Source organism: Helianthus annuus, chromosome 9, assembly GCF_002127325.2.
Source record: "Helianthus annuus cultivar XRQ/B chromosome 9, HanXRQr2.0-SUNRISE, whole genome shotgun sequence".
In the NCBI taxonomy this organism is placed as follows: domain Eukaryota; kingdom Viridiplantae; phylum Streptophyta; class Magnoliopsida; order Asterales; family Asteraceae; genus Helianthus; species Helianthus annuus.
Genome location: NC_035441.2, coordinates 56,477,925 through 56,500,143, shown reverse-complemented (window position 1 = coordinate 56,500,143; position 22,219 = coordinate 56,477,925). Strand labels below are relative to the sequence as shown.

The window sequence follows — 22,219 nt, the reverse complement described above, 5'->3', positions numbered from 1 at the left end:
CATGCAAATTTTGACCGTTTATGAAGATTTAGTCAGTTCAGTTTTCAGTCAGGTTTCAGGTAAACGAAGACTTGAGCTCCAACATCGTACGATCGAAAATAAAGCAGAAATAAAATCTTTTTGGCTTTTATAAAGTTTATATTAAAACACTCCTAAAATCTTTTTGGTATTTTTGAAAGTAAAAGACAACAATTTAAAATCCTTTGAGTGTTATCAAACGACATCACCGCTAATGTCGTGCTGATATGCACCAAACGACGAAACTGTTTAAAAGAAAAACAATAAAAGTTAAGCAGTAAATAAATAAATATATACAAACATTCTTTTTGCGAGTTTCGAGGGTAAGAGAATCATATCAGTATACGGTCATGCCAAAACACTCTTGTTGTTCAGTTAGTTAACATTAAGATAAGCATCCTATAACAATTATCGGTATTGTTGTCCACTTAAGCTCAACTTATCAGATGTAATCATGGCGAGGGGATACGTTAAGGTATGATTTATACTTACCGACCGGTGTTCATCCACATCACGACACATTCCCGTATCAAGGTATGCACGAGAGTTCATCTTACCGGTGAGTATACCGATTATCATCTGTTTGACCGTATAAATTGTGAGATACTCACTTATTTTGATTTGAAAACAAGCCCTATGTGATATAATCACTTATTGATGAGGAACTTGATTTTCGTATGCATGAGGGCACAGGTGCAAGTCCGTGAACAGGTCAGTACTTCCGTACAGCAGAGAGACGAACTTGACACCCGGAAAAATGTGATATTTTATCACTTATTTGATTTGGACATGTGATTGTTTATCACTTATTGAGGTCGAATGCAGTATGTATATATGTACACGTATGTATAGTATCATGGAAGATCTAGACTTGCGTCCCCGTTATTTTTCGGTAAAAGATACAACCATGATACCCAGATGATAAGCAGCATAAAGACCGAATATCTCAGAACCTCGGCAATCTATCAAACGAAATTTCGGTACTAAGACCATATGCCAATGAATGATTCTCACCTGGTCTTCAGTCGATTAAGATTTATATCACCCTGCACACTTTAAAATGATTGTGAGCCTACCGATACATCTTATATAGAGCTGCTTATCGTTTTGCATTTAAGGTTTAAAGAGGTTAGGATAGACCACTGATGTACTATCATTTTCTCTTTTGCTCGCCAGGAAACTCATTTTTTTTTTCTATTGTTTTTGTGTTTTTGAAATTTTTCGATGTTTTTGGATTTTCCGATTTTTGGATTTACTCCCCCTAAAATCAACAAACTAAGATAAATTTAAAAACACAAAGATATTTACAAAAATGATTTTCCGATGATGGTTTACTCTAGTGCTTGACCTTAATGCCGTTTACCAAAATTAAGTTTTATCCGAAAAGATTTAACAAATTTTGGAAAAATGAGTTGGCATGTCGGTAAGCGGTGCGGACCTTGACAACATTGATAAGTTTCATATTGAAACAATCACGTGTGAGGTGATATCCGAGATCAACGTGTCAGGTCAAAGAGTGCTGTTCGAGATAATAATAGTTCACAAAGTAGCTTAAATATCGACAAGTATAGGAGAGATTAAGAATTTAAAGGCGTATCCTGCAACTGTTCCGTGCATTGCAAGGAATCTAAGCACTCCCCCAACTTAATATTCACCCGGTGTGAACTTCAAGGTCGAATGTGCAGCTACTGAGAAATCTCTTGACAGCAACAAGCTCATAAACCTCCGGGTCCGGCTGGTCTTCCACATTGTACCAGCGAAGGTCTTTGACTTTCTCTTTCAGAAATGGTGTGCGGATGTTCAATCCATGCAAAGGCATCGGCACACATTTCACTTCATTCGTTCCTGAGGACCCGATCAAAAGCAGAATGACCAAATTTTCGGCACATTCTTCATTTGGTCGAATTTTGCAACTTCATTCAGCCACATTTTCTTTTCATTCCTCTCTCTCCATCAAAGGCAACAATTTATTCTGTCACCTATCTTGTGCAAGGACATTCCACTATCAACAATCCTAAGACTATCAATAGTTCCTCCTGGAACTTCCTGCACACTCATTCAGAGATTAGTTGGAGAGAGGGACCCAAGCCATTGTGGTCTTGGGTCTTCCATTTTCATCAATGACAATAACTTCTTGTCTTTGATGGTTTGTAAATTGTGATGGTCCCCCTGATTCAGTAACCGATTTAGGTTTCCATGTCTGTTTTGTTTTATCAGTGTCATTCTTTAAAATTTTAACTTCATTACAGTTTGAAGTTTTTGAATTTGTTGATTTTACAGAAACAGATTGTTTTTGAACCACATCGGTTTTAATTGCTTTTTCAGTCCGTTTGACCTGTTGGCGTTTCTGCTTCTTCTCCCTTTCTTTTACAAGTCGGGGATCTTGTTTTGTGGAAACAGATGGCTTACGGTCAGTCTTGCCACGGGGATCATCAACCTTTCCTTTTTGCTTATGAAGATAAGGGCAATTTCGAATTATATGCCCAATGGTTCCACACTCAAAACATGATCTTCGTTCAACATACCTCGAAGAATCATGTATTCTCTTAGCCGATGATGTTGAACTTTGTGAACTCGAGGTACTAGGCTTTGAGCTGTTTTGTTCATTTCTTTTCAAAACAGTAGCTTTCTTGACAAAATCTAAGTTAGATTTATTTTCAAACGTTTCAATTTTGTCCGTTCCCGTCGATTTCACAAAGTTAACATTTTTCTTCTTCTTTTGATTCGGCTTCTTCTGGACTTGAGCCGGTGCCTTTCCTTTGGGCTTGGTGTGATTTTGCTGTTTTGGCATTGCTGGTAATTTCTTGTTGCCAAATTGTTTTCGAACTTCAGCCTTTGGGATTGGAGGACACTGTGTAACTATAACATGTGGTCCTTTCTTCCCCAAAAACTTACTTGTCGAATTTTCAAAGACTTTATCGATTAAGGATTGATTAACGTTCTTAATCGGAAAATCTTTGTCTGAGTAAATTTTATCATCACCAACCAAAGTGTACAGCAAGTTCACACTCTCCGACTCCTTCTCAGACGAGGACTCAGTTGCAACAGTCTTAGCGGGTGTGGCAGGGGGATCACATAGAATGTGATTCTCAAGAGGTATGTCCTCATTTTTGACTACCGCATCAGACTTTGCTCGAGCAACATCATCAGATTCATCATCTGAAGAATCAGCATCCTCAACCTCAACCGGAGGATCCTGTTTCTGTTCAGCAGTTACAGATGTATCTGCTAACACATCTGAATCTGAGGATACTTCTTTCTGGTATCCGAGTCCTGCTGCAAACTCCTTCACATCAAGAGGAACAGATGGTTCGAAGAACACTCTATCCTCCTCATCAGGCATGGCATCATAATTGTGTCTGACTGGTGGTGGACATTTTTTGTATCCTATGCATGTGACATCCTTCTTTTCTTTCTGAACGTCAATGATGTGATCCAACACATAGCTAGAGCTCAAATAACTGTCTAGCTTGAGTTGGATTGCCTCACTTTCCGTTTTTACACAGACCATTTCTTTTTGCATTGCCTCAAGACGTGAGATGTACAAATTAATGTCCGTTTGTTTTCTGGAAACCATTTTAGTCAATTCAGTTTTATCTTTCTTTAATGTCTCAATCATTGACTTAAATTCCTTTTCATGGTTTTCATAAAACATATTGGCTTCTGTGCATTTTGAAAGATCCACAGTCAACTTCTGATTGTGGATGAATGTCACATCATATTTTTCTTGCAAAGCCTCGTGTTTGCTTTGCAATGCACACCACTCATCATTCAAGGAACCATGTTTGTCTTGCAAGTCAAACAAACTAGCCTGTAAAGCATCATGTTTGGCTTGCAACTCAGACATGCTTGCCTCAAACTCAGCACATTTAGCCTGCAAGCTATCACAGTTATCACAGTTTACAGCAATGGGTTCATCGACACATACCTGACTTGAAGAACTGTCGACATTAGCCATAGAGGCTGAATGGAGAGAAGACGAAGTACAAGCAGCTTGATCCATCAGAACAGATCTTCTTTGAGTTTCTGCTGCAGCTTCCTCCAAAAGTTCATCAAAGTCAACATCATTCGAAACATTAAATGTCTCACCCACATGATCATCACCTGACCCAGATGAATCTTCATCAACACTCCTGCTGTACCCAGAAGAGTCTTCATCCTCAGAAGATTCACCACCATTGGCGGAAGATTCTCCACCACTGGTGTTAACTACATCCTTCACAACTTGAGCAAAGCAAGCTGTACCATTAGGAGCATCACCACCAAACTGGATTGACCAGTCGCAACCTTCATCCATCTGAACTACAAGTGCCCGGTTGGCTTGATTGTTGACAGGCACTAATGTACGTTCATTATTTCTGTTCTGGTTCTGCTGGTTGCCCTGGTTTCTGAAGGGGTTCTGGTTTCCATGCTGTGCTGGCTTTGCACATTCCCGTTTAAAGTGACCCCGTTCACCACAGTTGAAGCACTTTACAGCTTGCTTATCGAACCCATACTTGGTGTCTCGCTTACTTTCCAAGCTGGTTCTGCCAGTACTTTCCATCCAATCCTTTGCTCTTCTCACAGCACTCGCAAAGGCCCACTTGATATCCATCAAGTCCATCTCTTCTTTATCTATCTGCCGATAGTCTTCCTGTGTCAGATTAATGTTGCCAATCTGACCTTCTATCAACCCACAGTACGCGCTCACTATAGTGTTAAGTAGCTCCATGTGTTCCTTGGCTACTTCTACACTGACTTTGGAAAAGCTTGAAGTGTCGAGCTGTACTGTATTTGGCTTTGATTGTTGACCAGCAGATGATGTTCCTCCATAACATGCACGTTGTTGTTGAGCAGGAGGAGGTGGAGGTGGTTGGATTGGATTTCCAAATATGTCTGTGGTGGGAGGTGGCTTAACAGGAACTTGTATTGGATTGCCAAAACAATCTGTACTTGTGACAAACGCCGTTTGAATTGGAGCATGTGAACCAGTTCTTGCAGACGAAGAGCTGGAAGTTCCATAATACATTTCTGGATTCTGTGGCAATGGAACTCTCTTCGCCTTCAATGTTTCCTCCTGATCCTTGTTTTCCAAAAGCTGCACGAAGTCGTTAAAACTTGTAGTTCTCAACGCTCCGTTATACTTAAGGATTTCCAAGAAACTACTCCATTGCGGAGGTAAGGCATCAGCAAACTTCTTTACCACCTCTGCTTGAGTTGTTGTAACTCCAAAATTGTTCAATTCAGTAAGCAGGTGATAGAAACGACTTGTCATGTCTCCCAGAGACTCCTTATCCATGCAAGCGAAGCTGTCAAATTCTTTCTTGAGTAGATCATGACGCAGCTGACGTGTTGCTTCATTCCCTACTCCTCTTGTTTTCAACCCGTCCCACAACTTCTTAGTTGTCTTGAAGCTGACAAACTGGTGATAAATATCCTTGCTCAAAGCCTGGGTGAGAATGGCGTATGCTTTCTTTTCCAGATCATACGTTTTCTTTTTATCTTCGGGAAGATCAGCAAATGACGCAGTCTCTGAAGCAGCAACCTCTATGGCTTGATCGAAATCTGTGGTGAAACGTATCCACAGTTCCGTATTTTGACCAAGAACATATGTTTTAAACCTCTCAGCCCATCCTGGATATTCATTCAAACTCATCAGTTTTGGGGTCGATTCAAACTTCCTGTTTCGCTTTCGCTTAATAAGATACTTTGTACACTCGGAGTTTGACCCGTTACTAATGCCCATTGATTTGATGGTAAAGCATTTGCTTGTGAAGATGTAGATACTGGAGATTCGGCCCATGATGGTGATAGACTTGTACACGTGTATTTTCCACTATCAGGAGCCGGTGTACCCCACCATGAAGGAGTAACTCCTGAACTTGTATATTTACCACTATCTGGAGCAGGATTCCACCAACTCGGATTCATGATTAATGAGCAAAATAAATGCTAAGTGAGTAATCCGAAAGATATCACGGCCGAAGGATCCTGTTCCGAAAGATCTGAAATCACAGAAACTTGTTAACAATAACCTGACCACAATCGAAAGATCAACACTTGTTCGAAGGATCAACAGTACTCGAAAGATTACTGTTGAATCTCGAACAATGATGTCGAAAGATTCAAGAACTCGAAGGATTCTCCTTTGAAAGATCCTTATCTTTCGAGTTAAATCCCTATCTTTCGGACACTTATCTTTCGAATAGCTAACTTCCGAAGGATCACACTTGTTCGAATGATAAACAGTGTTCGAAGGATCACTGTTGACTTTCGAGCACTGGCTTCGAAAGACTCAAAATCTCGAAAGATTCACACTTGAAAGATCCTTATCTTTCGAGATAAAACAACTATCTTTCGAAAAGATTCCCTGATCGAAAGATATGTTTCAGACTTCGAAGGATGGGTCGAAGGATGATAATCTTTCGAGCCTTCCTTGATCGAAAGATGATCTTTCGAAGTCGAAGGATATCTTTCGAGAGGTTCTGACACAACTGACGTTGATGTGATAGGTTGGTGAAAAGGTGATGGGTTGGTGAAGGTCAACTTTCGGCAAAAGGGTATGGCAGACTGTACTATCTTACCAACCACGATTTTGAAAGATAATTTGCCCAAAAAGGAAACCTTATCTTCAAACCAGTCACCGGAGCTTTAACCGGAATAATCGCCGGAAAACACAAAGTCACCTAAAAACAAGTTTTAAGTTACCCAACCCACTTATGAACACTCCCGGTAAGTTTAAAACACGTTTTCCAGTTTAAAAGTGTAGAAAAACCAACAAAAACGGGTGTTAAACCAAGTGTTCAAACACACACCAAGAGCTTGAAAAACCCGGTTTTAAACAAGGTAAAGAGCCAAGCTCTGATACCACTTGTAGGTCCCTTTTCGCGGAGGATTACGAACCTAAACCTTGTTATACAAACCTACTAGCGAGTGCGGAATCCAAGCTAGCAAGCAAACCGAGTTAGTAGCAAGTAGAGAAACAAACACACAAGTTCACCGATTAACACAACTTGTATTAATGCAATGAGGGTTCGGTTACAAGCTCAATGTTTACAGAAATGTTCTATAAACTCTCAAAGTGTGTGTGTGAGTTCCGGACAGAATGCTCTCAAGAAGACTCTCTATCTCTCGGTATCTTTCTGTCTGTGTGTCTGTCTAACAAGTCTACTGAACTCAACACATTGCATGGGTATATATACCCAAACACAGCAGGTCTGCTCGAAGGATCCGATAGATGGTCCGAAGGATCATCTATCGATGACAACATGTTCGAAAGATGAGCATGGACCTCGAAGGATGATCCTTCGAGGTCTAATATTCGAAGCATATCTTTCGAGCACCTCGAAGGATCAACAGTATCCTTCGAGGCTATCCTTCGATACAGACAAACATCTTTCAACTGTTGACTAAGTCAAACCAGGAGGACGGTTGACTTTGTCAACTTACAGGACTGACAAGGACATCGTTTACATACAGACCGAATACAGACAAAGTACAGACACAAGTGCACCAACAAGAGGGGTCAATATCGTAATTATCAATAATAAAATAAAATATATTCAAATTCAAACTTGGTGACCGTTTCAAGATCCATCCATATTTCATTTCCTTATTTTATTGTTGCATTAATCACCGAAAGTTCAGTTTCTTCTCCTCAAAAATCGACGAAACGGTTAAAAGGTAAACACTCACAAACCTAATCGATCAATGATAGAGCCAGATTCACGGATGATCACCAAACTTCTCAATGGTTTTCCAGATTTTGTTACATCGCATTATATAAAATATCGACTGGTTAGCCAAATATGCCAAACGGCGATGCAAGGTAAACCTTTTGTTTGTTCTTCGTACGAATTCTTAGAAAAACGTTTAAAACAAGTCAAATAATCAAGTTGGAAAAGTTTGCCGGGAAGTGATTTTGAAGCAATAAGTGTACAACCCATATTATAGTCTATTTGTTTAATGACATATAGCCCCTGAGAGAACCAAAATGTTGTGGGTAAAAGGGGTTCCGGAGGTAGTTATGTAATGTAATTTGACAGCTACACTTGTATTTTTGTTCATAACCAACTCACACATATGTAAAACTTGTTTAAGAGTTACTGAACCATGTCGCTAGCTCTACCCTGTGGCTGGTTCACGCCCTTGATTTCTTGCTCCTAGAATATAGGCATTCAGATTCTGTGAACGCAACTCTGCACGTGTATCACTATCACGGTAAGGTTGAGTCATTAGCGAGCCATAAGAGGCGAGACCTCTAGTGGAAGAACTGCAACAACACAGAATAAAAATATCGATACACATATAACATTATTGGGTCAAAACAAAGTAACCAAAGTGTCAAAACAACAAACTACGTCCAGCACTATCAGGATAACCGTAAGGGTAAAAATCATTCAGTATCGAGCCAAGGAGGGAGTAGAGACCTTGGCCCGAAGTAGATAAATAAGTCAATGCATAATTTGGGGTATGTATCTTATCTCATGTAAAGAAATACCTTAAAATAACATGTCTGAGAATTTGTTGAGAATCACCCAAAGTGATATTTAGTTCATACTTTTCATATTTCATACAAAAATACTCATAACTTGGTTTTGACACAAATTAGAGGACCCACAATATGGGTAAATCCTCACGTCTGGATTACGTGGAGGGGAGCGGACGAGCACCCTATGTCCAGCCACATTGCAAGGTTTGTCGGGTTTATGTCTGGACTTACCGACTGTGGTCCACAACTTGAAGTGGGCCCCCTCAAGGGCTATATGTCATTAAAAAAAAACAACCTTCTCAAAACCTAAACTAACCGCGATTTCTATGTTCATTATAAATATACACACTCACAATCTCTCAACCATTTTGCTCTCCACACCCTTCCATTTTCATCTCAACAATTAATCTCGTCTTTGTTATCATTCAAAAATGGATGATAACAGTCGTGTTTTTCAAGATCTTTTAAGCAATGACACAAAACCAAACCAACATAATCAAAACTTCAGTTTCAAGAATTTATTCAACCGTGTGCCTCCAAACCCGAGTCTCAACTATGGTTATGCACAACTTCAGGGGGCACAAGTAAAGCAACAAATTCAACAAGACAGTTAGGGCACACATTCAATTGTATGTTATTTTTAACTAATTTAGCTTTTATATTTATTTTATGTGTGTTTTTATTTCGTTTTAAGCTTTTTATATATATGTTAAACTTTCTATTTCATTCTGTCAGATTAATTTAAATATATTGAATTACTTAAGCATATAATTTTAAATGAAATACGTACAAAATATAAATAATATAAAAGTAAGTTGATATATATGCATATATACAATATAAATATAAAAGCAGGTGGTGATGATGTGGAAGGTGAGGTGGAGTTTAAGGAGCTTTGTACATTGTGTGAAAAGTTGGGGGTGGGAAATCTGATGTGCCAGTTTGTGGAAGTATGAAATCTAATAACATTGTGGGTGCTCTTATTGTTAAATAGATATTAGAAACAAACACTGCAGGTTCTGGGTAGGAGTGAAGTGGTTCATTGTGTGAAAAAGTCGGGGGTCTGAAATCTAATGTGCCAGTTTGTGTAAGTCTGAAATATGATAACATTGTGGACGCTCTTATTGCTAAATAGATATAAAACTTACACTGCATGTTCAGGGTAGTCATAAGGAGGATTTGTGGAAGAACTGCAATGATCAGCAAAATAGAATGTGTTAGAACCTGTTAGATAATTTGGGTTATGCTATGACAGTCTAAAACATAGCACAATATAGAATGTGTTAGAACATGTCGAACATCATCAAGCGTATTTTTAATACGTTACATTTCTTATAAAAACTAACATTGCAGGTACTTCAAGGGAAGGCTGATGACGTGGATTTGTAAGCGAGCCACCAGAGTTGAGAAAACTGGTGAAAGATCTGCAACAACCAAACAAAAATAAAGAAATCATTACATATATCACTTAATTGGGGTATGTTATAATACAACGTCAGAATAGGTCCACGTTCACTAAAAGTGTAGTTTTAGTGCATACTGTTCATATGCAAAAGTAACAGTGCAGGTTCAAGGTCTGGTAAGGGTAACGGGAAGGATGATTTGTTTGCGAGCCACGTCTCCTTTAAACCTCTTTTCGCCAGGCCCATTAGGCTGTTCATCCGATAGTTGGCCATTAGCCTTCTCTATCCTGGGACTCATCAATATATAGGTACAATTAGATTAGATGTAGCATCCAACCTCTTTCCGCCAGGCCTATTAGGCTGTTCATCCGATCTAGGTACAATTAAGTGATATATTGATGTATCACTGGAACGGTATTCAGATCTAAAACATAATTCCTAAATGATGATAAGTCAAATCACATAACATTCACTAATGTAATGCTAACAGTAAAGCAAGAAAATTAATAGATAACGAAAAGCAAAGATGCCAAAGGTAAGTCCGCCCCTGATATATGACCCACAGCAGTTGATAGAGTCATTATGTCAAATATCAACATCGAATCAAAATCAGAGGATAACAGCTAGGTATCAATGGTTTATGCAACTGTAAGAATAGGCAGACTGAAAAAAAGTGCTTACTCTAAAGCAGCAGCAGCAGGATCACCCGGACTAAATCCCGCAAATTGGAACTGTGGCTGGTTAGAAGACCAACCCACATGCCCTTCTGCATGTGTAGTGCTATAAGGGTAAGGTTGATTCGTTAGCCAGGCATAAGAACCGAGACCTTCAGTAGGAGAACTGCAACCACCAGAAAATAAATATATTTAGCTATGTTATCTCTGGTAAAAATATAGTTTAAAATAGAATGTTTTAGAACGGGTTGAATATCACCCAGACTTTCTTTTTAATGCATGCATTAAAAACTAATAACTGGGTATTTACACACAACTTATATAAAAACTAAAATTGCAAGTTCTTCAATACTCAGGTTGATTCGTTAGCGAGTCTTGAGAGCTGAACTACAAGTTACAACAACCAAACTAAAATAAATAATTAATCACTTTAACATAATTTTGGAATTCTTATAACAAAAATGTCAGAATAGGTCAAAAATCGTTAAAAGTGTATTTTTAATGGACACGTTTCATATAAAAATCTTAGTAAGCCACGTATCCGCTAGGCCCATTAGATTGTTCACTGGATAGTTGGCCATTATCTATCCTGGGACCCATCAACGTTTATAGGTACAATTAGATTCGATGCAACATCCAACCTGGCTAGGGATGACGTGTCAGTGTAACGGTCATCTATGCAAATTATCAACATAGGCATCGATAAAGGAAAGTGACGCAACTGAAGGAACAGGCAGAATGAACACAAATAAGCAGGGTCGTACCCACCCCAAGCCGTGGTTGGGCGGGCACACCCTTTAAAAAAATCAGTTTTACTTTTCGTCGGAAATTCCGACCGCACCTCTTGTAAATTTTCACCTGCACCTCTTAAAAATTTTCAACCGCTCTACTTAGAAAAAAATATTATGAATTTATAAAAAAAATAAACACTGATTATTATTTAATCTATACTACCTTATTAAGAGAAATAGGTTTTTTACCCTTTTGTTAATTTTACATTGGGCACACATTTTGAAGCAACATGTACAAGAGAGTCAAACTATTTTAAAGGGGGTAAACTTATGCATTTTCCAAAAAAATAAGACACTTTAGAGGCATTTTAGTGATTTCAGCTTCTTTGTAACCTATAATTAAAATGACATGTGAAGAGTCTAATAATTATATAAAGCAAATGTTATGAATTACTATCTTTAATGTGTGACTATCCATATGTGTTCATTATAATATAATATAGTGACTCTCCATGTACTTAACTCTCATATTTGTAAGCCTATAAATAAAGGCTTATGTAGTTCATGCTTTACATTAATATAAGAAAACTATTCCCCATTCTCTCTTCCTTGTCTCTTTCTATTGTGCTAATAGGAGTAGTTGTTTTACTACACGTTATCAACACGACTTACTTTTGAAGTTGAGGCATATTTTCGTATGGTAAGTTAACACCATCTAATTAACTTGTTTTTGTTCATTCCCTCAAAGAAAACTTATATTGTAATTCATACGATTTTGGGCTGCATTAAGATTCATATACATTAATTTTGTCTGGATTCTCTTAAAACATTCACAATATCATAAATCCTATAATTTTGGGTTATGTGAGATTTACTACTACATCAAAAGAGTAAAGTATTTCTTACTATAATTTAACTTATTATTATTACTTTTGTAAATGTAAATTTTTCCATAAGTTTGATTTAACATCACACCTCAACATTATGAATTTCAATTGTTATGTACAAATAAAGTGTGGTAATTTATCGTCTTACAATGGTTGTGTTAGTTGTGACTTATTAATATTTGATGGTTATTACCTACAAAATACATGATTATTTCAAATGTGATAAATAATAATTCAAATACTTAACTAATTTTAAAGCAATTGTAACATATTATTGGATAAACATATTCCTGTTTATGAATGATTTGTTAAAAATAGGAAAAAAAAACTATTCATTACCTCATTTTATAGTAGGAAAGTAGTTAAAGAGAATTATTTTGATTATTTATGTCAGTTTTTTTATGATACTTATTATATACTATCTAAAAAAAATGTTATAAAGTTGGTTTACTGTGTTTTACCTATGAACACAATATAACTTGATTCATCATTATTTTGTTGGGGAACATCATGTTATATTTTTTATTCGATATCACATAAATTACTAATAAGGTGGAGGAGCTAGATATTTTGATATTGACTTAGAAATTGTTACTGTGGATTTTTGTTTGCTAACCATCAATTGAATATAGATAACGAAAAGCAAAGATGCCAAAGGTAAGTCCGCCCCCGATAGACGATCGAATCAAAATCAGAGGTCAATGGTTTACGCAACTGTAAGAGTAGGCAGACTGAAAAAGTGCTTACTCTAAAGCAGCAGCAGCATCACCCGGACTAAATCCGGCAAATTGGAACTGTGGCTGGTTAGAGGACCAACCCACATGCCCTTCTGCATGTGTACTGCTATAAGGGTAAGGTTGATTCGTTAGCCAGGCATAAGAACCGAGACCTTCAGTAGGAGAACTGCAACCACCAGAAAATAAATATATTTAGCTATGTTATCTCTGATAAAAAATATGGCCCTAACTATCTGCACACCCAGTTTGCCTATCTGCACACTTAGGGTTTACCTACGCAGCGTATTGGTCAATACGCAGCGTATAGGGTTAACCCTATACGCTGCGTATTGACCAATACTCAGCGTATATAAACCATGGATCTCAGTGCCTAATTACCAATCATTGCACAGAAAACAAGGTTTATATACGCTGCGTATAGCTCTCTACGCAGCGTATATAAACCATTAGACTTTTTTGGGTCATTTTGGTAGGTTTGAGGGATCATTTTTTCACAAAGTTTATATACGCTGCGTATTGACCAATACTCAGCGTATGTAAAGGTCTGAAAATGTCATTTATGCCCTTGTATTAAGGCTATACGAAGCCAAATACAAGGGTAGTTGTGTCATTTTCGTCTTATAGGCTGCGTAGTGATCTCTAAGGAGCGTATATAAAGCTCTATTTTTGTTTTTTTTTTTTTTTGTATTCCTTTGTTTATTTATAAAAAAAAAGGAAAATAACACCCGATACGATACTATACGATACGATATAACACCCGTATAAGCATATAGGTGTGATTTAGTTCCCGTATTGACCTCGTATAAGCCTATAAGTGTGATATCGTATCGTATAGGTGTGGTTTAGGTCACGTATTGACCTCGTATAAGACTATAAGTGTGATATCGTATCGTATAGCATAGTATATGTCCCGTATTGACCTCGTATAAGCCTATAAGTGTGATATCGTATCGTATAGCATAGTATATGTCCCGTATTGACCTCGTATAAGCCTATAAGTGTGATATTGTATGGTATAACGTAGTATATGTCATGTATTGACTTCGTATAAGCCTATAAGTGTGATATCGTATCGTATAGCGTCGTATAGGTCACGTATTGACCTCGTATAAGCCTATAAGTGTGATATCGTATCGTATAGGTGTGGTATAGGTCACGTATTTACCTCGTATAACCCTATAAGTGTGATATCGTATCATATAACGTAGTATAGGTCACGTATTGACCTCGTATAAGCCTATAAGTGTGATATTGTATCGTATTGCGTCGTATAGGTCACGTATTGACCTCGTATAAGCCTATAAGTGTGATATCGTATCGTATAGGTGTGGTTTAGGTCACGTATTAACCTCGTATAAGCCTATAAGTGTGATACCGTAGTATCGTATAGGTGTGGTTTAAGTCCCGTCTAATCCTATATGCATATACAAGACCTATAGGAAACCTATACGAGACTTATACTACACTATACGATACGATACGATACTAAACAATAACACCCGTATAGGCCTCTATACGAGACTTATATACTATACACTATACGATACGATATGATGCAATACGATACGATACGATACGATACGATGCAATACGATAAGATAATTTAATTTAAACGATAACAATATAATATATTTGTATTATTTACGAATAATATTCTTTTTTTATAAATAATTTTCTTTTTTAATAAATAAACAAAGGAATACGATAATTTAATTTAAACGATAACAAAACAATATATTAGTATTATTTACCAATAATATTGTTTTTTTTATTAATAATTTTCTTTTTTAATTTTTATAATTCATAATATTTATATTATTTTTTATTTTTATAATTTATATTTGTATTATTTACTAATAATATTGTTTTTTATAAATAATTTTCTTTTTTTTATAAATAAACAAAGGAATACATGATAAAAAAAATACAAAAATGGAGCTTTATATACGCTCCTTAGAGGTCACTACGCAGCGTATGAGACCAAAATGACACAACTACCCTTGTATTTGGCTTCCTATAGCCTCAAAACAAGGGTATAAAAGACATTTTCAGACCTTTATATACGCTGCGTATAGGTCAATACGCAGCGTATTTAAAGGGTGGTAAAATTATTTTTAACCCCAAACCTGTGGTAAAATTATCTTTTTAACCCTTATAGTTTATATATGTTGCGTATTGACCAATACTCAGCGTATGTAAAGGTCTGAAAATGTCATTTATGCCCTTGTATTAAGGCTATACGAAGCCAAATACAAGGGTAGTTGTGTCATTTTCGTCTTATAGGCTGCGTAGTGATCTCTAAGGAGCGTATATAAAGCTCTATTTTTGTTTTTTTTTTTTGTATTCCTTTGTTTATTTATAAAAAAAAAAGGAAAATAACACCCGATACGATACTATACGATACGATATAACACCCGTATAAGCATATAGGTGTGATTTAGTTCCCGTATTGACCTCGTATAACCCTATAAGTGTGATATCGTATCGTATAGGTGTGGTTTAGGTCACGTATTGACCTCGTATAAGACTATAAGTGTGATATCGTATCGTATAGCATAGTATATGTCCCGTAGTGACCTCGTATAAGCCTATAAGTGTGATATCGTATCGTATAGCATAGTATATGTCCCGTATTGACCTCGTATAAGCCTATAAGTGTGATATTGTATGGTATAACGTAGTATATGTCATGTATTGACTTCGTATAAGCCTATAAGTGTGATATCGTATCGTATAGCGTCGTATAGGTCACGTATTGACCTCGTATAAGCCTATAAGTGTGATATCGTATCGTATAGGTGTGGTATAGGTCACGTATTTACCTCGTATAACCCTATAAGTGTGATATCGTATCATATAACGTAGTATAGGTCACGTATTGACCTCGTATAAGCCTATAAGTGTGATATTGTATCGTATAGCGTCGTATAGGTCACGTATTGACCTCGTATAAGCCTATAAGTGTGATATCGTATCGTATAGGTGTGGTTTAGGTCACGTATTAACCTCGTATAAGCCTATAAGTGTGATATCGTAGTATCGTATAGGTGTGGTTTAAGTCCCGTCTAATCCTATATGCATATACAAGACCTATAGGAAACCTATATGAGACTTATACTACACTATACGATACGATACGATACTAAACAATAACACCCGTATAGGCCTCTATACGAGACTTATATACTATACACTATACGATACGATATGATGCAATACGATACGATACGATACGATACGATGCAATACGATAAGATAATTTAATTTAAACGATAACAATATAATATATTTGTATTATTTACGAATAATATTCTTTTTTTATAAATAATTTTCTTTTTTTTATAAATAAACAAAGGAATACGATAATTTAATTTAAACGATAACAAAACAATATATTAGTATTATTTACCAATAATATTGTTTTTTTTATAAATAATTTTCTTTTTTAATTTTTATAATTCTTAATATTTATATTATTTTTTATTTTTATAATTTATATTTGTATTATTTACTAATAATATTGTTTTTTATAAATAATTTTCTTTTTTTTATAAATAAACAAAGGAATACATGATAAAAAAAATACAAAAATGGAGCTTTATATACGCTCCTTAGAGGTCCCTACGCAGCGTATGAGACCAAAATGACACAACTACCCTTGTATTTGGCTTCCTATAGCCTCAAAACAAGGGTATAAAAGACATTTTCAGACCTTTATATACGCTCCTTAGAGGTCAATACGCAGCGTATTTAAACTTTGTGAAAAAATATCCCTCAAACCTACCAAAATGACCCAAAAAATCTAATGGTTTATATACGCTGCGTATTGACCAATACGCAACGTATATAACCCTTGTTTTCTGTGCAATGATTGGTTGTCAGGCACTGAAATCCATGGTTTATATACGCTGAGTATTGGTCAATACGCAGCGTAGAGGGTTAACCCTATACGCTGCGTATTGACCAATACGCTGCGTAGATAAACCCTAAATTTGCTAGGGTTTGGTGTGCCAATAGGCACTTTAGTGTGCCAATAGGCACACCCAAAAATATAGTTTAAAATAAAGGTATCAAAATGTATTGAAAAAAGACACGAAGTGTATTTTCATTCATACGTTTCATATAAAAACAATAAACTTGGTTTTTGACAAAAATTATAGTTAGGCAAATATAAAAAAACTAACATTGCACGTGCAGCACTATCAGGGTAAAGGTAAGGATCATTCACTAGCCAGCCAGAAGAGTACAGACCTCCACTTGAAGAACTGCAACAACCACAAAAATAAAAAATAAACCCATCAATCAATTCATATTATGTGTTATGTTATCTCAGGTAAAGAAAAACAAGCTTAAAATATATAAACTGTTCTAAAATGGGTCGAAAATCACCCAAAGTATATTTTTAATGCATACTATAATACTAATACTGGATTTTTACATATTTTATTGTTAAAAAAATACAAAAACTAACAATGCAGGTTCTTCTTGGTAAGGGTAAGTTTGATTCTCTAGCGAGCTATGATAGCTGAAACCTCCAGATAGCAACAACCAGATAAAATAAATATATCACTTTATGACTGAACATAACTTGGTTTATGCTATCTTAAGTAAAAACATAGCTTAAAATAGAATGTGTTAGAACGGGTTGAATATCACCCAGACTTTATTTTTAGTGCATGCATTAAAAACTAATAACTGGGTATTTACACACAAGTTATATAAAAACTAAAATTGCAAGTTGTTCAATACTCAGATTGATTCGTTAGCGAGTCTTGGGAGCTGAACTACAAGTTGCAACAACCAAACGAAAATAAATAATTATCACTTCAACATAATTTTTGAATTCTTATAACAAAATTGTCAGAATAGGTAAAAAATCGTTAAAAGTGTATTTTTAATGGACACGTTTGATATAAAAAACTTAGTAAGCCACGTATCCGCTAGGCCCATTAGATTGTTCATTGGATGTATAGATGGCCATTTTATATCCTGGGACCCATCAACGTTTATAGGTACAATTAGATTCGATGCAACATCCAACCTGGCTAGGATGACGTGTCAGTGTAACGGTCATGTATGCAAATTATCAACATAGAATCAACGTCAAAGGAAGATAGCTAGGCATCCAAAAAGGAAAGTATCGCAACTGAAGGAACAGGCAGAATGAACACAAATCAGAAAACATAAGAGAAATTAATGCTTACTCTAAAACAGCATAAGCAAGACCCCGACCAACTCCTTCAGATTGGAACTGTGGCTGCAAAAGAAATCATGGACACTGCATTAGTCGAAAACGATCTCAGCCATTGCAAAAAACACTAGCACTAGCACTAACACTAACGCGAACGCTAACGCTAACAATAACAATAACAAAGTGAGGATCCTTTTTACAGGTATAAGAAGTTGGTTCTATATCTGTTTACTCAATTTTCAAAGTAAAAGTGGTTTATGGTATTGAATATGAGAATGAATTGTATTGTATTGATACATAATACCCTATATATAGGGAAGAGATACAAACAACCCTAGCACTATTTTAGAAAACAATATATACAATCATAAATAAATATAAGATCATCATCATACTCAGTAAATCTCACCAATAGCAAAGCTAAGGTAGGGTCTGAGGAGGGTAGATGTAGACAGCCTTACCTCTACCCCGTAGGAATAGAGAGGCTACTTCCAGTGAGACCCCCGGCTCGATTGTAGTTTTGTATCAAGCCTTGGACCTAAGAAACATAACACTCAAACAATCGGGACAAAGACTGATTGGTGCATGTACCCCGTGTCTTTCAGCTATCAACGTCACCACATGACGCATGATTAACCGTCCGTCGGTTTTAACGTTATTTTCACGAAATTAGTAAAATAATGTTAATGTTAGTACCATTTCACTTTTGCCCCCGAGCGCTCACACATATATACATTATATGTGCACACCGCAAGCGGGGCATAAATAAATATAAGATAATCCTAAATAATATAATGTTACTATAAGGGGACCCGGGGTGGGAGAAAATCTCCCCGTGATAAACCTGTTTCACGCGTGATACATGCAAACAAACCACCGCCACTGCTCAAATTCCACGCGTGGATTTCAATTTGCGTGATATATTTCACGCGTGATGGAAGAAATGATGTGTGGGGGTGTGAGGGTTTATTGTTGGGTGTTGTGAGTGATGGGCATTTCCACTAAAAAGGGTTGTGAGTGATAGAATAATAGTTGATGACATGGCGGAACTTGATTGGATGTTGTGAGTGATGAGTGAGTGATGAGTGATCACCACCCTCTCCCCCTAAAGGTTACCGTTTATCAGCAATAAGAACACTACCCTAATTATAAAAATGTGCATGTAGTAAATTTATAACTAGAAAGTTCAAGTAATTAGTAAGGCAACAGCCAACAAGAAAGAAGATTTATAAAGCTTACTGCTTCAGGATAAATACGTTGAGACATTACGTCGCCACGATTGAGCAAGCCGTCAACGTTGAGCTCGTTAGATGGTCTGGGACTGTTTAGGAAAAGCCATTGACTCGTCTCAACGTTTCTACAGTTGGGACATCGCATCTCTCCCTTCGCACTAAATTCGTGATGAATGCAATCTATACCAAACACAATAGAAACACAAGTTACATTGACATAAATGAAGCATGTAGACATTTCAAAATCCCTAGATCTATGTTTGGCATGAATTCATTCATCTAATTCTTGAAATGATCAAAAACTACTAAAAAAGCGTTTTGGGCAAGTAAATGATTTTGTTTTTTTATAGATGTTTATCCAGGGGTTTGGCAATAAGACCATTACTATTTTTCCATTTTGTTAATCTCTAAACACCTGAAAGAAGGTAATTAAATCATGTTAAATATCTTTTTCAATTGAATTTTAGTTGCTAAACAAATCAAATCCTTAGCGGGTTGTGATACAATTAATAAACATAAAGATAATAATTACAATAAGCCAAAAAAAAAAAAAACAAAAAACAAAAAACCCACGTGCAGTATTATATTATATATTGGATTAATTTGGAAAACTCAAACCCCAATTAAACCGACCCAGATGAAAATGATGTCCGCATTGAAGCGTTGCTCGGCCACGATCGCCAGTAACATTCTCCCAGCAAATCGTACAAATATATGCATCCTGCAACCTCATGGATATATAATAATTAACAGCAACTCGAATCTGATGTTATCTAACAGCTGATTCAAACAGAAGAAAACTCTGTTTGATTGCCCAAAACCCCGCTTTTGAGGTCTGTTGTGCTTTAATTGAAAAGGGAAAATTGATGAAATGAAAGGTGAAATTGATGCAGAGAGAATCGAAAGAGATAAAGCTGGGATTGGGTCTGGTGCAACAGGAGTTGAAGGAAGAAAGGGTGATGGCGTTGTATGTCTACTCCAGTGGAGAGTTGAAGGAAGAAAGGGTGATGGCGTAGTAATAATTAACTTCTATATTTCACCAAACCTGATATTACAAAGTGTTATGTTATTAATAAATTTATGTTTGATTAATATAAAATATTTTTTATATGCTTTGATTATATAGACTATATACTTTCAAAAACATTTTAAAACTGAAAAAAAAAAAAAGAATAAAACTTGATATTACAAATTGTTATGTTATACCAAATTTATTTTAAGTTAAATATGATTATACCTACACATTTATCGCCTTTAATAAATACTTTCGAATTAAGAAATAAAATAGAATAGCAAGTGGTGAAATAAAAGAAGCTAAATAAGAATATTGCGGTCACACAAAACAATTGTGATATGTGATGAAACGAATTAAATATTGATTTTTAGAATAATTAAACCTGTCAAGAATTGGGATGTGGAGACACCTGAATGAATTGAAATGTGGAGAGATTTAGTTGACAACCGTGAGGAATGATTCTAAAAAAAATCAAGGGACCTTAAGCGATATTACTGAAACTTTAGGGACTGTTTTGGTCAAAGTCAATTGAGAGAGAGAGAGAGAGAGAGAGAGAGAGAGAGAGAGAGAGAGAGCGGAAGAGATCATCTTGGAGTAGCTGAATTTAGTTTCGACTTTAGAAAAATTCATTGAAACTGGATGTAAATCTAGTTTAGAATTAAGGATGAAATGGTTCGTATATTGATCTCAACTGCAACGTTTAGTGTAGGCATATCAACGCATAATATATAGATGATTGATTTTGATCCCACAATAAAAGAAAAAAGAAACATTTTACTCAAAACAAAAACATTGATCGAGTTGGATTTGCAAACAAACTTCATGAATATGTTACAATCAAATTAAGTATCCTAAAAACAAAACACAAGTAACTGACCTAGATGAAACCTGCTGCGCCGAACCACCATGAAATGAAACCTTCAGGCAAATCAAACAACAAACCTTTGGATTGCCTGACCCCTTCAACCCCATGTCTCATGCAAGAATCTCAAATACGATGTGTTATCTAATGGCACGACTTCCACATCCGTAACTCATTTCCATGCATGAGAAGCTCGCATATGCGGTCCAAGGCATGATAATTAATTGGCGGTGGACAACCTTGTACATGCTAATCAAAGATGAGATCGAAATAGAGAATGCTGGATTTGCTGGTCGGAGGTTTGATGGTTGTGATGCGACGACTTTGATGGATGTTGATCAAGGAAGTTAGATGTGATGTTTAAATAAAATATGACACCAAGTTAAAGTAGTCAATTCATTATATTATTTAAATTAAAGAGTCTTACTAAATCATGGATGCTTTCTTAGCTACCTACCTTGATTCCATTCACAAATAAAACAAAGGCACGTCCGAACAAATTGCTCATAAGATTGACAGAAATATGGCAATATGGGATGTAGCAAATGGATAATAATAAAGATTAGATGAAACTGAAATATGAAGTTAAAAATACGATAATGTGACCGTACCAAGTTCAAATGTCTACAATCTGAACTCTAACAACATATGCAACCTTAAGAAATTGATTGTGAAGTACCTATTACCAAATAAGAGTACTGGAAGTCGAAATAGCATGCATATAGATATTATTGAGCAGATCAAGGGTGGTACGGTTTTGAATCTCAAAGGGAGGAAGGAGGAGATCTCTATGCTAAAAGGGCGTGTTCCGAAAATATCTAAAATAGTATTATCTATTTTGTTAAGATAAGGGCCAATATTAAAATAATATATTTTAGTATGTTATAGGATAGTATAAATATAGATTCATGTTCTACGTTTGTAATTATCAGTTTATTATTAATAAAAGAGTTAATTGCCCGGTTAGTCCCTGTGGTTTGCCATTTCTTCACGTTTAGT

The 22,219-nt window shown here is 36.1% G+C and overlaps 1 protein-coding gene across 3 annotated transcripts; it reads right to left on the bottom strand.

The window, feature by feature from the left end:
• Positions 1-7,910: 7,910 nt before the first annotated feature.
• LOC110877774 lies at positions 7,911-21,505 on the bottom strand. Of its 3 annotated transcripts, none has more exons than XM_022125978.2 (9): positions 21,236-21,505; positions 19,351-19,523; positions 18,125-18,177; positions 17,105-17,185; positions 12,931-13,086; positions 10,573-10,731; positions 9,835-9,912; positions 9,637-9,678; positions 7,911-8,269 (listed from the first exon to the last, which is right to left on the bottom strand). In XM_022125978.2, exons 1-9 carry the CDS (start codon positions 21,264-21,266, stop codon positions 8,122-8,124), a joined length of 921 nt encoding a protein of 306 aa, XP_021981670.1. In that variant the 5' UTR covers positions 21,267-21,505; the 3' UTR covers positions 7,911-8,121. The 3 variants fall into 3 exon arrangements, with proteins under 3 accessions (XP_021981670.1, XP_021981669.1, XP_035833118.1); XM_022125977.2 differs by lacking the exon at positions 21,236-21,505 and adding an exon at positions 19,977-20,280; XM_035977225.1 differs by lacking the exons at positions 10,573-10,731; positions 21,236-21,505 and adding an exon at positions 19,977-20,280.
• Positions 21,506-22,219: the final 714 nt, after the last annotated feature.